At 35.9% G+C, this 16980-nt stretch overlaps 1 protein-coding gene across 1 annotated transcript in view; it reads right to left on the bottom strand.

Annotated features, from left to right (window-relative positions):
- Nucleotides 1-5437: 5437 nt before the first annotated feature.
- Nucleotides 5438-16980, bottom strand: part of LOC106875078 (serine-rich adhesin for platelets) — a 98115-nt gene continuing 86572 nt past the window's right edge. Inside the window, exon 9 of the mRNA XM_052972750.1 lies at nucleotides 5438-6508. Coding sequence (XP_052828710.1) covers nucleotides 6497-6508 — 12 coding nt within the window. The 3' untranslated portion in view covers nucleotides 5438-6496. The remainder of the gene's footprint in view (nucleotides 6509-16980) is intronic.

The raw sequence follows: 16980 nt of genomic DNA on the forward strand, positions 1-16980 counted from the left end.
GAAGTCGAGACCGTGAATGACATCGTCTACAAACATTTGAAAGTTGCTAGCTGCGTTCTGCACCCCAAAAGGCATTGAAAGAAATTCAAATGAACCAAAAGGAGTAGTAACGGCAGTCTTTGGTATATCGTTTAGATTTAAAGGGATCTGGTGATATGCCCGGACGAGATCAACCTTCGAAAAAACAGTACTACCGTGCAAGGTAGAAGAAAAGTCCTGCAGAAGATGGAAAATGGTATTTGTCAGGGATCGTAATAGGATTTAATCTTTGATAATCCCCAACAGGACGAAAATCAGTAGATCCTTGAATTCCGCTTTTGTAGCCTTGAGTTTATTAGGAAGAAGACCGTGAGGACGAGCGAACACTGGTAGATCATTGGTGTGGATAAAATGTCTCATTGAACGTACAGGATCAGCTACGTTGAAGGTTAAATCGGTAAGCTCCGAGAAAGAGTTGAGAAGAGAATGGTATGTATCACCGGATACAGCACTAAAAATTACTGGGATTACAACAGGAGCGGACGCTGGACAACCACGAACCGATAATTGCATTGAATTATCCAACAATCGCTGTTGGTGAACGTCCACCAACAGTGAGAAACGGTGGAGGAAATCTGCTCCAAGAATAGGATAGGGTAGGTCCGCAATTTCGAAAATCCATTTAAGGTCCCTCCGGTGTGCCAAATCCAAGGAGAGAGATATCTGTCTGAACGTATCGATAGGAGAATGGTTGACTGCTTGCAGAGAAATCCGAGAGAGAACAGGCTTACTCAGTCACGAACTTTACCGGCCAGATGCTAATGAAGCGCCGGCGTCAACCATAAAATTCTTGTGCGAGTTACGGTCCAGCACAAAAATGCACGATTAGGGTTAGCGGGAGCTGCTGACGTGATCAGGGTCTTCCTGGTTAGTTTTCCTGGCGCGCATAAGAGCATGGCGGAAGGCATTTCCGCACCTTCATGCCAAAACGGTCATGGTACCAACAAAAACCATGTGGCGAGGCGGGCAACGAAGAATGCTGGCCACAACTGGTTGAATGGCCGCGATGCTGGAAACTTCGGGACGAACACAACCTCTGCACCAGCTTAGTCAGTTATAAAATGGTTTCTAAAGTTGCCGACTGAGTAGAGCTGCTGTTGGTCGGGAGCCGTGGCCATCGATGAAGTCACAGCAACGACTCTGTCTGTCGCGGGCGGATTTCTGGAAAATTCCATGATTTTATCGGCCGAATTTGCGATTTGTTTGACTGAACTTCATTCGGCCATGGGCGCCAAAATTGACTGAACGTGTGACGGTAGGCGCGAGAAGAATAACTGTTTTAGAAGAGAGCTGTCTTCAGGGGACAAGTCTGTGAGGTCGCGAATGCAACGAAAAAATTCAGTGGGCTTTCTGTCATCCAAATGTTCGTAGTTTACCAGGGTCTGGAAACGGCGCTCGGCCGAAAGAGATGTCCTGCAAAGAACTTTATGGATGCATAAGTCGCGTCATGTGGTGTGTCAGTTATTAGATCCTTGAGTTGAGCAGCTAAGGCAACGGAAATGGCGCTGAGTAGAATGTTTAGTTGCTGCTGGCTGGACTGAATATTGCTCGCCACAAAGCAGTCTTCCACCTGAACAAACCAGAGACGGACATCACCGCTAAAACGGACAAAGAAGAATGCTGCATGTTGCTCCAGGGTACAGAAAATGTTGGATGATGGTCAGCGAGAAAAAGAAAAATATGCCGTACCCAGTGGGCCGCCTTAGGAAGAAGAATCAGACACATGTCAACTCTACACAATTATTTTTGAGAGAATATTCCACGTGAATATTCTTACGTTGGGGTCACCATTTTGGTGAAGAGTAAACATGAATCCTGTGTTCTTGTTTGTGTTAAGGTGCGTCTACTGGTGTGACAAACAACATCGAGTCAAAGTTAAACAACAACTTTTTATGATAGTGTTTATACAAAAATGGACGTGAATAAATAAAAGTCGTACAAACATGGTTACATCTTATGTGACTGACTGACGCTGAAAATGAAGAGAGTAAGAGATGCGCCTGCTACATAATGCGGTAGTAGTAATGGCCAAAGGCGAAGCAAACCAGCAGTCCTAGATGGCTGTGTCAGTTGACAAGTCAAACTGCCCACAAGCGAGAGCGGTGAAAAGAGGGTAAAATCGTTGTCCCTCTTGGGTTTCTATAGTTCTGTAGCGGAAGTGCCATTGCAGCGTCACCTACTGATGATAGAATAAGGAAACATCATTCTGCCCTGTTCCTTTTAGCCTTTATGGGCCTTGCTACACTATCATTGTACCAATCTTGAAAATAGTAATCGGTACAGCCCTTCACTTCTAACCAAACAATATTAATACAATATACATTATATAGTGTGGTTTTGTATTACATATGTATCATATACATACGTTTTATATACGCAATTATTTTCTGTTGGTAATAAAAACTTTCTTATATTATACAATATAAAATATAACTACATATATACAATTGATATAACAGTTATATTTGTAAAAACTTACACTTCTTTTTTCCGAACTGAAATTTGAAACCGAATCTAAGGCTCGAGAGAAATTTCATTGTCCTGTCAAAAAGTAATGGATTGATTTCCCTTCGACCTATGACCTTAGCTGTGTCATTTAAGGTTCAAGTGGACAGGAGGCGACTTACATAAGTAGAAATTACTCCTGTGGTATGTCTGTCCTAGCTGTCATGACCATTATAAATACAGTCAGATAGCCTTCAAGCGGCAATTTGTCAAGGGACTACAGATAGCCATCACCAGGCGAACTGTCAAGAGACAAGCAGACAGCCAGCAAGTAACTTGCGCCAGTCAAGCAGCCAACATAGAACCACATATTCAGTATGAACGACCCAACACAGTAGCAGTCGCAGAACATAAACAGACACCACCGAATGACCAACGCACACACAGACACAAAACATACCCAGTTCTAACTAATCACATCGACACTATTTCCCCTGTTTATTTTCTTCTTCGCCTACTCGAAGCAAGTTGGTAATGTCATGTAGTAAATTTTCTGGTGTATACAATACGTAAATGCAAGCGTCAATTAAATAAATTATTTAAACCACAATTCGATGCTTTCCCATTGTTTTACTTCGATGTCATCCACATACCTATTTCGTCTGCTACCTCAACATCTTTCGCTACACCATCCTGCTACATATTAACACTAATACCAGAATCAGCATTGCACATCTAAGCTTCATGTTCACACAAAAACTATATTGCAGTCGTTCAGGCTGCGAGTTCAGATTAAAACAAAAATAGCAGATGTGGTTCTCTGGACGCTACAAATTCCGTTACTTTTACGAAGTTTAATATCAGCTCGACAATACGCAGGCAAAAGTTCAAGGGAAGTAACTCTCATTCACTTGCTTCAGTGTTGCGAAGTCAAAGTTTATGATTACACGAGTATACATAAATTTACTTATGTACGCGAATACACACACACACTGTTGTTATGTAACGATCAGAAGAAATACTCGATACAAATTTAGAGTGCAATAGTTTATCCAGGCCGCTCCATTGGTTTGTTGTACCTGAGTTTCGATTTGTCTCACATAGCGGAAACTCCAGGATAGGGCACTGGACCAGCCTAAATACCCTACCCCACATGTATGTATGTTATTCTTTTTTCTGTTTTTAATTTAGTTAGTTTTGACTGGCCATTTACTTAGCTGCAAAGTTTTGAAGGAAAGGATCTTTTGTTCATTATCCCTTAAATCTTAAGAACGTCCTGCTGATTTTAATTTTCCTAAATAACTTCAACATTTGTAGCAAATATTAAAAAGTTGTATTCCCTCCCCATGAATCCAAGTTCAGGCATATTTTGTTCCAGGTGGGTTGGTACGTATGATTTTGCTCCAATGATAATAGGTATGAAGCTGAAAGCATATACTGGGTACTGGATTTTCAAACTCCTTATCAATGGTCCATAGATGTTCTCTTTCTCCTGTATTTTTCTAACTACATGGGCGTCCAGAGGGTAGCTGGTTTCAACAACAGAGCATGTTTTATTTCCTTTGTAGTCCCACAATATCTGGTTGGTTGTATTTTAACTTGGTGGCTGTTTTAATTTTTAAGTTCTGCTAATATTCTTTTGACTCATTGGTCTCAATATAGTCAACTTTGTCTTCTGAATTTTTCTTTTTACTTGTTCTGTTCCAGATAGTTCTGGCAACAGCATCAGATAATCTCTCACATTTTTGGCCAGTCACAGTGTTTATAATTCATTTGTTTCATTAAGGACATGCCCCAATAATCTTCATACAGTTGAGACAAAATTTTACTTTGTAATGTTTCCAATGAAAAATTAGACTATAAAATTAATAAATTCTCATAGTAATTATTTGCATCATATTTAATCCAAAACTCTCTTAGATGAACATTTTAAATATTAAGTTTTTCCAGCCATGAAGACTTCATTAATAATTTCATGTATTTCAAATCCAGATTGAATATTACTTTCTTCAAAATTGTAATCAGGAACAGTCAATGAAATTTTAGTACTGGTATATCTTTATCAGAAGAATATGTGTTTAAGTTGCTTATGATTGGTGATTAATTAAAAATGCTCTGCACAAAAGAATTGATTAAATTTATGGAGATGAAATACAATAGAAAGTTTCTTTGGATATTGCCATTAACGTGCATTCAATAGTTTGGATTTGTGGGCCAATTCCAGCACTACACCAACACTGAATGGCAACATATCTACGAAATTAGTGTCAAATTATTGTTGCAATGCATGAACTCTGTGGCTTCATTTATTTGTTTCAACCCAACAGCTCTTTTTCAAAATCAACTAAATATTTGAATGGTATATTCTTTTCTGTTAAATTATATACTGGTGTAGTAAAGCTTGCCATGATCTTAATGAGTGTTTGATATTCAACTTGTGCAAGTTTTTTAATTGCCTTGTCTTTTTTTCTAGATAATATTTTGCCATAAGAAATTATAGTAGAGAGTGGAGCATAAAGATCTCCCACATTCATCATCATCATCATCGTTTAACGTCTGCTTTCCATGCTAGCATGGGTTGGACGATTTGACTGAGGACTGGTGAACCACCAGGCTCCAATCTGATTTGGCAGAGTTTCTACAGCTGGATGCCCTTCCTAACGCCAACCACTCTGAGAGTGTAGTGGGTGCTTTTACGTGCCACCAGCACGAAAACCAGTCAGACGGTACTGGCAACGGCCACGCTCAAAATGGTGTATTTTACGTGCCACCTGCACAGGAGCCAGTCCAGCGGCACTGGCAACGGTCTCACTCGAATGTCTCTACACGTGCCAGGAAGGCAACACTGGGCACAGGTGCCATCACGATTTCGCTTGCCCCAACAGGTCTTCGCAAGCAGAGTTTCATTGTGAATGAATATAAAAAGAGAACACAACCACCCTGGAAAAAATTTATTATATTTCTGAAAAGTACATAAAAAACAGTTTATATTACTGGGTTTTAAAAACTATATTGGGCAAATGGTGGCCATTGTTGGCAATACATTGATGCAATCGTTCCCAGAAGTTCTCCATGACTCTCCATGTCATCTCAGGTGGTATTGCATTGATTTCCTCATGAATCCTTTCTTTGAAATCCTCAAGAGTTCGAGGACGATGCTGGAAAGCTTTTTCCTTTAGGTATCCCCAAAGGAAAAAGTCACAAGGGCTTAAATCTGGTGACCTTGCCGGCTGCCCCACATCTCCCTTCAAAGAAATCAAATGCCCAGGAAACATTTCCCTCAACACTCCAAGTGAATGTTGTGCTGTTGAAACCATAGATGTTTGGTATCCAACCCATCCATTTCAGGGTGCAAAAAATTCTCCAACATTTCAAAGTACTGGCCAGAGGTAACCGTTACTGTTTCATCACCTTCTTCAAAAACGTATGGGCCAGTGACTCCAAAAGCAGCAATGAAGCAGTCTTTCAAGGAGTTCGTGAGGATTATGTTCAGCCCAGTAGCGAAAATTCTGCTTGTTAATGTTTCCATTGATATGGAAGTGAGCCTCATTGGTACTCAGAAGAACAGCTACAGCAAGAACTTGTGCAAGAATATCTGCACATAGGGCTTTACGATTGTTATGATTGGTGTCGGTTAATTCTTGAACTAACATCATTTTGTAAGGATGCAGTTTCAAATCAGCATGCAGAGAATCCTCCTCAAACTTCAGCTAGATTTTTCTAATGCTATGCTTATGATCAGAATGCTTTGGTGATTGCTGAACAGATGCTATCATTAATGCTACATTTTCTGGAGTTTTAACGGTCCTAGGTCTGCCTGGAGATTTTCTTTTCAATGTGGATTCAGTTGCTTGAAGGTTAGAAATTCAAAGTAAAATCATTTTCTGGTGTGGTACAGATGCATTCCGACTGAGTGCAAAGTGTCTATGGAATGCTTGCTGTGTCGCTATTACAGATCGGTTGTTTTCATAATATCCTTGAACAACAAAGCCATGATGTTCACTGGTCTAATTCATGACGGGTTCTAAAAAAGAAAGAAATTTTTTGAGTAATGAATGAATATGAAAATGGTAGAACCTAAAAAAAGAAGTTTTTGAGTATTTAATAATGAATACAAAAATGATATATCTTAGTCTTCCAAATGAAGCCTGTTCCGTCTCTCTACTTTTACTGAAGTCCACATGGTGCAGCCTCCAAATGTGGGAGATTTTTATGCTCCACCCTGTATAATGAAGAGAACTGCATTTCCTTTATAACACTTTAAGCCATTATCACTTAACTCTTTAAATATTATTTCTAAATTATTTAAACGTTCCTCATTCATAATGCTGGTGAGGATGATATTGTCCAGTATACTGCACAATTTTTTATGTCAGATTACGTCTGATCAAACAAAATATAAAAATGTTCTAGATGCACTGGAAATCCCAAATAGCATTCATTTGTACTTGAAAGGCATATTTATATGAAATAATTTTCGTGTCTCTTCTATTAACCTGTAAATATGTGCCTTTTACACTGATTATACTGGCTTTTTGCGGGGTGGGGATGCTATGTGGATATCATGAAAATACCTCATGGAGTGATGGCCATGTTCTGCATAGTTACAGGTTGCCCTTTTGCAAAGTATAGCACTCATTCAGCCATCCTGCCAGGGAGAAAGTGAAATCATGGGATTGCTGTATGGTGGGTTGTGAAGAGGTAACAGAAGAACTCGACTGAGCCAATGATGCTGAGCAGAGGAATCTTGGAAGATCAATGGTCAGGAACACCAAGATCCATCAAGAAAATAACTGCAATGCATCCATAGGGGTAGCGTCCATGGTTGTGTAATCAGCTAATGAAAGATTCAGTATGATTTAAGCTCCCAATTCAAATTCATAATAACGGAATTGGTTGGTGACAGAGTCATGGGAATCTGTGAAAGCAGCATGACCAAATCATCATATTATCATTTTACCCTAGTCTCTTTGAGATTTTGTAATTGCTAGGCATGAATTTTGCAGTTCAGCTTCCAGTCAGTGAAAATTGGTGCAACTTAATCACTGTAATTAGTCAGTTCTAATTTGTTATAAAGGATTTTATGTTGTTAATTTTCTTTCACTAATTTGGCTTTTGGAAACAGTAATGATCTAACCTTCCAATTTATTAGTTTTGCACAAGAATGCAAAGTGTGGCCTGTTTTTATGATGTAGCCTAAACCAAGTGAAAATTCTTTAGAATATTTAGTACATAAATCATTGATTTTATTTTTAATATTCAGAGTTGAATTATGAACATTAATTAACAATGTCAGTAGTATCATTGAACATAGATATTGGTGATAAATGCTTTTGACCGATTCATTCCAAATAAATTTGAATCTATTTCAGAATCAATAACTTATAAAGAATATTTAGTACATAAATCAGCACTGTAGTCTCCACTGAAGCTGTCCAGATTACAGCATTTACAGTGTTCACAGAACATTGAGCAGCAGTCATGATGTCGACATTTTGGTACTTGGCATGAATCATCATATTCCAATATTTAGATGGCTTCCAGTCCTCTATGCCAGCTAATTATTTCTCAACTACAGCTTTAATCTTTTTGCTCAGCAATGCTGTTGACCATTCACCAATATATGAAGCTGTACCTGAAAAAAGGAAATATAAAAAAAAAAAAAAATCATCAAATTTAGCCCAAATACCCTGTAGATTATGTCTGGAAGATAACTTACTCAAAGTAGCCACCCTCAGCTTCCAGAGAGCTCTGGAACCTGTGTCTCTAGTAAGATCTATGAACACCTTGATCTTGGCCTAGGGGTTGCAGGCAGAGCAGTTGGTGTTTTTTTCCTAACTGCACCCCAGGAATGGTGGCTGGTAAAGTCTCCGACAACCACTTCTAACTCTTTCTGGAGGCATAGTAAGGAGCCAAATCCTGTTGCTACACGTATAGCCTTTCAGCCCAGGATTTACTAGTCTCCAGCAGCTCCACATAGCTGATTCAATTGAGTCAGTGGAGATAAATTCCAGTGTGCAGATGCAGTCAGAGCGTCTCCCCTTCTGCTGGCAATAGCTTCATAGTCTCTGTTGCAGCCATCCATTTCATGCCTTGCAGCCTTTACAATGTTTACAGAGCATTGAACATCATGTTAGCATCTTGACACCTAGCCTGACTCATCATGGTAACTCTTTTCCAGTATTCAGATGGCATCCAGTCCTCCATGTTAGCTAACTTTTATGCTTTCCAATGCTGTTGGCTCTTCACCAATACATCAAGCTATTCCTAAAAAAAGGACAAAAAAAAAAACCCCCAGAAAAAAAGAATCTCATCAGATTTTGCTCAAACACCCTGTAAATGAATTTCGTGTGTCAATATTTGCTAGCATATGCATAGCACTCAAAGGAAACATTTACTCAGGTATTCATTTAACATTATTTTCTGTAATATTGACCCACCTTTACTTCACTGTTCTTAATAACTGGGTTGAATGTAACATAAAATTGCTTCATTTCTTCTGCCTGGCAAATTATATTAATAGCATTATTTCTACAACTCTATTGGCTTTGTAAAACATACATTTTATGTAAACTTTGCTTTGATTGAAATTAGTTATATTCTATATCTGTATAATTCTCCAGTTTCAAATTTGCACTCCCAAATCATGTATTGAATTATTTTACCAATTAGACTGGAAGAACATTATCTTCTGTTGGCATGTAGACAATATAAGTAGTATGCATATTTATTATCATTGCTATTGTAATGAACCCTTAATTTTATACAATTCTTGACCCTTGACTTTCAAACAAACAGCAATGCTTTCGATTCAATAGACATTCTTCTGATAGGAGAGTACAATACAGTTGTTTACAATTCCCAATAGTTTTGTTTACAACAACTAGGTTTGTCTGTATTCTTGCTGCTATTATTCCCAGTTTTTTTTGAGTCAGTTGTCTGCATGAAGCTGACCCAACAACCCATCTTGTTTTCCATGATTTAAACCCCATTCTCTAACATGACAAAATAGCGAGTAGTTTTTGCCTTCATTATTGATGCAGTTTAGACAGAAATAATTGGTAATCCAATTATGATAGAACAATTGTCAATTACATGGAACACTAACCAGCTCAACAGTGGCACATCAATACCATCATCTCATACATGAAACAGATCAACATTAACTATGGCAAATATTTAATCACCATCTCTCTACCAAAACTCAAGAAAAAACAAACAAACAAATTCAGTAGAAATATGGTTTTAATTACTGGTTACCTATGTAAACAGGATTTCTTGGGAAAGTTTCTTTTATATCTTGTTAATTTTTCAAGCAATGAAACAGTTAATATCTTTAAATAATAATTAATCATTTCAACCTTTTAACTGTTTTCAACATGTATTGGCCTAATCTACCACCCAGTAACAAATATTTCCTTTTTCTTGGGTGGCTTTATCATTAACTCAATTTTCGTTTGTTTCACACACACAACTAACATAAATACAGGAACAATACACATTAATCAATTAATTATGCAGCTGAAGAGCAGACTTGCTGTAGTCTGCAGTTTTCAGCTTTCCCCTCCAACTAGATATTCCTTTAGAGCACATGGTGATATCAAAGTAAACCATATTTATGTTAGGAAAACTATACCATTTCACCTTTCTGCAGATTCTCTTATATGAAAGCATTTTCTTAAGATTCACTTGCAATGTGCACATGCAAAACCTTACTTGTAGCTTGTGTGCATATCACACACTCACTTGTATCTTGTATACATATCATGCAGCCACCTGTCCAATTTGCACCTTGCACATGCATACATGCTATTTCTCTGTTGGTTCTACAGTCAACTCACTTCTATTAAAATATTTGTATTACCATTTTGTTAGTTGTTATCAATCACTGCTTCTCCATCAATCTAAGCGGCTAATGTAACAATTTCATTCTCTTCAAGCAACAAGTGGTATTTTGGTTTCACTGTTTTATCACATTTTATTTTCACCATTTTAACTATCCTAAATAGGAGTGTGACAGTTTACTCTTTTTTGGTTTTCACTTCAATGGAGCAGATTGAGCTGTTTTCTCTTTCCACAGTAAAAAAGCAATACAGAGCAGAACAACCAACCATTTAGTGATTTCTATCAATAATACACATATGTTCACTTCTTTTCCTTTTCTCATGATCTGCTTGCATACATGTGGCACTCAAATAAGTCAATGACATAACATTACTTTTTACAATACAGAACCTCTCATTTAGCTAGTCATGGTACAAGACATGTCCTGTTTAAATGAATTGCCTTCAAGCCAATTATATTAATAATGCTTTTTCTACAACACAAATGACAATTTTGTAATTAAAAAAAAAAAAGCTGTAATACATTATGATTTATGTAAATTTGGTCGGATTGTAAATTGAAACCCGTTACATTTTGTGCTTGAATTATTGTAACTATTTCAATCCTGCATTTTAGAAACAATGTGCAGTCTAGTTCCTATTGAATTATTCTATCAATAAGACAGAACACAATCTTTCTTTTTTTGGTATGTAGAAAATAAAGGACAAATGATACATAATTTAGTATTATTATCTCAGCAAATCCTTTATTTTCTACAAGTGAAATAATCAAGATCTAACTAATTGTAATTTCCCAATCACTCATTTCTAACTATTTTACTGAAGAAAACTGAGACTGGAAAAACTCTGAGATTGCTTATGTTTTCATGAATTAATCAGGACCTGAATAAGAAGTGGTTTACACATATGGACATAGAAACAACAGCTGACACAAACTTGCTAAGAGCAGAGTTCAATATCACTAATGTGAGCAAATTGAGGACATTTTATTGTTAAATGTGATACAGTAGTCCAATGTCACTGTGAATAGTAGTTGTAGTAATAATTTTGTAAGGCAAATAGAGCCAAGAATCATGTCTAGATATAACAAAATGCTTTTAAGAGCGTACTAATTCATGACAGAGCAGCATTCAGCTATTACACATTGATGTAATAACAATAATGATTTCTTTCATAAATAATAATTTCTTTCATAACAACAATAATGTTTACAAAACATTTGAAAATTTTACAGAACAACTACATTAGTCCCCCACCTCTCTCAACCACTCAGCCCTGTCCAAGCAAAGCTTTAGAATACAATACAGTTCTTTGGTCGACTGAAAAAGAAAGAGGAATCACAAGTTCAAAACTTGATAGGGCTGGTATTCTGACTAAAGCTGACTTTTACTTGGCAGTGTCTTGGCGATAAATAGGTGTATATTCACTTTTATGTCAGTTATCCCACTAATCATCAGAGACATTATATGACCAGTTCTCTTCAACTGGCATAGTCTGGAACTTGGTCTCCATCAGGCAGTTTCTGGTGGTTAACTCTTTATGACAAGTGGAATTCCTAAAGGCACTTCATGTTTTCAAAAGTGCAGCAATGATCCTTGCATGGATTACATATAGGTAAAGCCATGTGAGCTAAGACTGTACTTTCATTGTGAACATTAATTCTGGTCAACAAGTTCAAATCCAATCAAAACTCTTGCCAATGACATTAGAGTTCTATATCATGTCTCCTTATCATGTAGTAGTAGTAGTAGTAATGCAACACCCTAACTTGTAATATATCACACTATTACACAGAATCACAGCATTATCTGACCTACATATTAGCTATTACAAACTCAAGAATCATCTACAGAACTAGGCTCCACACATCTGAGAGGGTTTAAGACCCTGAATACTTGAACCCTGATCATGAACTTTCTTAAGTGCTTAAATACAGGAGACATAAATATACTGACATAGTCTCATTCCATTAATAATATACAACACTAAAAGAGACACCAACCTAAGGCTTTTATTTTTCTTTCAGTTTTTAACTTTTTCAAGAAAATCAACGAGTAAATAAATGGAGCACAAGTGCACTTGGTCACCAGAAGCTGGAAATCTAAACATTCTATGCAATTTCAATATTATTATAGAGACACACAAGCACATCAAAAATTTTTAATGTGTCTCACACTGGCTGCTATAGTTTTTAATTGAAACTAAATTCTTAGAAAGCTACACTGCAATTCTAGCATCTAATAAAATCCAGTAACTAAACGAACATCAGAGCATCAAAAACACAATTTAACAATGCACACCTTCCAGTATATGTCTTGAATAACTAACTAAACACACCAACTGAGTCTTGATTAAGTGCAAGTAAAGTGTTGTTCAGGGATAACATTGGAATGCTGGCAACAGGTAAGAACCCAGAATGTGAAATCTTATCTTTCTAGATATTCTACATTAATATAACATCATCAACAATAATAATGATGATGATGAATTTTAAATTGACACAGGCCTTTTTTTTTTGTTAACCAGTTTTATTGACCCTGGAATAATGAAAGGCAAAATCAATTTGAATCAATCTCCTTTACCACAACTCATTTTGTCTATCACTACCATTTTTGTGATGCTAGAGCCTTAATCATCATCATCATTGAAAATAAAACTAATGTAATAATAGACTGTGATTGTCAAGTAGACAGACTGTTGCAGGCAGAGTTATGCAGTCTGTCGAGAGACATAACATGATAGATAAAGTAAGGTTTGGAGTCATGATCATATGGATAGAAATGTAGTGACATAGCTACATATATAACCAATGTTTTAGAGTCCATTTTTGCATGTTGGTATGATTTGGGTAGATCAACAATAAAGTGCCACATATCTTGATCATGAAAATTACCCAGTTCTTGATAACAGGGAAAGAAACATTAAATACAAAATCAAAATACTTTTTGATGAGTCACAAAGTTGAAGATTTAAAGAGGAAGGAAATAGGGTACATGATGCTCGTACTAATTTGAAAGGTATTAGCAGTGTAAAGGTATGAAATGGCTTCAACCAGGAACCGAAACTGCACTGTGAATTCACTAAAGTACTAGTTACTATAATAAAATAATGGTTTCTCACACTGGCATAACATCAAGTAACCAAAATCCTCCCTAATTCTATTTTGGGAAATTGAAATCTATAATTGATGTGTGAATATATAAAGAGAGAGGTTTTATTAATAGAGAAATATTAATTGAAGGTTGTGTTTCCAAAACAGAACTCCATCCTTCAAATCCAGATTCTCAAACTTGGTTCACAATTAATTGATACTTTGCTCAGCAAGATTACACAAACATGCTACACCTTTGAGTTAATCATCCATCAATACTTTCTTTTAGTCTTGCAAGTGATAATATATTGATTCCAAGAAAGAACAAAGTGAAGTGCTTTTTTCATTGCCTTTGCCACATTGACAGGTGGACGTAAACTCAAAGCTAATAAAAACTCATCGCTTTTAGAAATACTACAAAAGATTACATCTGTGAACTACACCAATTACTAACACCAGTTCAGAGTTTGCTTCACTTAGCTGTTAGAGTTGCATCCCATTCATTTGATTATCTGCACTCTCCATTTCACATTCTTTGAGAGACATTAAGTATACATGATAGAACCAAGGTGACCAAATTATAACCAGTGACATGTGAGAATCATGTCTTGTGTGCAGAAGATCCTAAAAATCTTAAATCAACCCTCGCTTATCAGGTGGATGTTTGGCAATATTATCTTGAGGGGAGACAGTGCATACAAATACATACATACAGTATACACATATGAAAAAAAGAACATACATGAGTTGGAGGGTGGATATATTGGCCTCTATTTTATGCTCTGTCACTTCAAATGTTGAATAATAACATGAAAAAAAAATGAATAAATTAGTATCCTCCCAAACCACCACACTTCCAATGTTACTTTGCTTATTTCAAAATTTATTTTATTTTTATTAAATAGTTTTATCTCCAGTGACAATGTGTGTGCAAACACATCTGCGAGTTTAGTTCTGTTCCATAAGTTTACAAAACAAAAAACACACAAGAGAGAGAGAGAGAGTCAGAAAGTGAAAATAAGAATAGGAAAAGACTACAGAGTGTATTGAAAATATCATTGGCAACAAACCAAGATATGGCTACATACTCAAACTGAACAAGAAATTATTCTATAAATCAAGTGAAGAAGAAAAAGAATACATGTGAAGAAGGTAGATGTGGTGGTAGGGAATGGGGGGAGTTGAGGCGTTTTCAATTCTGCTAAAACAAAACTGCCACATTTGATAAAGGAAAAACAAACATCATCATCATCAACAACAATCTCAATAACAATAACAAGGGTAGTGAATGTCACTTGCGATTCTACCGCAAAAACAACCACCATCAACATGGCTGCTGACAAAAACAACAAAAAAAGTTAATCAATGGCAATAATAGAGTGTAAAACAACAAGAGGAGAGAAAAAAAAAAAAAAAGACAAGTTTTCCTCAGAACATTCTTAGATTCTTTGATAGGTAGAAAAGCCATCGTTCAAGATGAGGGACACAGCATAACACTGTTTCTGAGAAAATACATAATTGCGCTTGCAAATATCAGACTAACTGTCTGTCTATCACTGGAGGAAATAGTTTTGATTTTTTTCACTCCAGAACCCTTCAGTTGATTGCAATCTGCATATGCTATTAGCAGTATGCATTATATATATATACACGCACACACATAAATATATAACATGTATATTAATACACTATATATATTTTACACACACACACACACAGTGGCCAAAATTCTGAACATTTTCTTACATAGTTGTTGCTTGTTGACTTTGTGCCCATTTCCTATTTATAATAATTTTCCTTGATATCTTCAAAGAATACTTTATGGTTCTGTAACCTAAGTTACTTTAAAATGGATATTGTTCTTCAACTGAATAAAGCAACATTGACATTTAAATACTGCAAAATGCATTAATGTCAAGTACCTGAAGCACCATATAAAGCAAAATAATTTAGTGTACTGTATAACAATAAGTATTAGTGTTCAGAACAATATTATGTTTGCTTCAATCAACTGAGTTTTCCAAACTGAAAACTGATACTGGTCTACATTCTTGATTATGAATGTTTTATCGGGTTAAGGTTGAGGTTCTTTACAATCCATTGTAAAAACGTTTATTTTATGGTCTTCAACCATTTCATACCGGATTTCGCTCAATATGGGGGTGCTGTCAACCTGAAAAATTGCTTCATTTGAATTATGAGGAAGTATGTCAACTTCATTCAAAAAATAGTTTCTTTAAATTTAAATTTCTATTTATAATTTCAATATGGCTACAATTTCTACACTATTACATTTCTTGACAGTCTTGTTTTAAATTAAAGAGCTTGTACCTGATACTTCTATTGCTTGATCTGACCTCTCAAGCTGATAATGTCTGCAAGATTTTTTTTGATGTCTTCCAATGATCAGTTAGAGCTGACTTGATATGTTGGTTAGGCTACTCGCTGTGTTTTGCAGTCTTCACAGTTTCAACCTTTTTTATAAGTGTTGACAAACTTTTTTATGCCACATTTTGTTCCATGTTCTACAATGTTTCTAGTTATTTGTTGAAAGGTGTAAACTTATTCTCAAAGGATCTATTCATTGCTTAGATAAGTGGTTCTCAACCAGTCTTTTTTTTTTACCTATGGACTCCTTTCATCACTACTTTACACTGGTGAACCCCATAGCTATTCAATGTTTAAAAACTATTTATACAGATACTTCTTTCAAAATTCCTATTTTGTCTTACAAAGATTAACTTGTGTAGGTTGAACTATATAAAATATTAGAGAAAGAAACAGATTTTCCTTGCTGTAAAAACATCTAAAGAAAAATTTCTTCATGGGCCCCCCCCCCCCATCTCCACCCCCAGGGGTCATGTAGACTCTAGTTGACAACCACTAGCTTAGATGGTGGCCAATTATTTTGAACATGTGAGAACATGTGAAGAAGGCAAATTCAATACTTTACCATCAATGATTGAGTAGTTGCGAGAAATAATGAGAGTGTAGATCAATGAAAGGCAACCTCTGAAACTAGTGTGATCGGGCTTCAACAATAATTGGTTACTGAAAGTAATCATACTGTGTTCACCACTAATTGGTGACTTAAAGAGGAATGATCCTGTTACAATGTTGATTGGCTAATGAACAGGAAGTACAGAAATCACATTTTTACTTTCAGTAACAGATTTATACAGCCTTAATTTTATTAATATCTGTTTTAGTGTGAACAACATATCAATTTCAAAGTAAAATAGATAAAAGATCAACAAAACTTTTGAAATTGATTACAAACATAATGAAGAGGAAAAAGTATGAACCCAACAGGTAACAAGGGTATAAGAGTTTTGGCCACTACACTATATATATATATATATATATATATATATATATAACATACACATTTATACACCCAGGTATATGCATATATATGTATATATACACACATATGCATATAAACACACATATACACATACACAACACATATATTTATCCATATGCATATTGAATATACAAATATATACAAACGTTTATGGATAGATAAATTTACATAGGCACGTATATATATATATATAT

Source organism: Octopus bimaculoides, chromosome 14 (assembly GCF_001194135.2).
Source record: "Octopus bimaculoides isolate UCB-OBI-ISO-001 chromosome 14, ASM119413v2, whole genome shotgun sequence".
Lineage (NCBI taxonomy): Eukaryota > Metazoa > Mollusca > Cephalopoda > Octopoda > Octopodidae > Octopus > Octopus bimaculoides.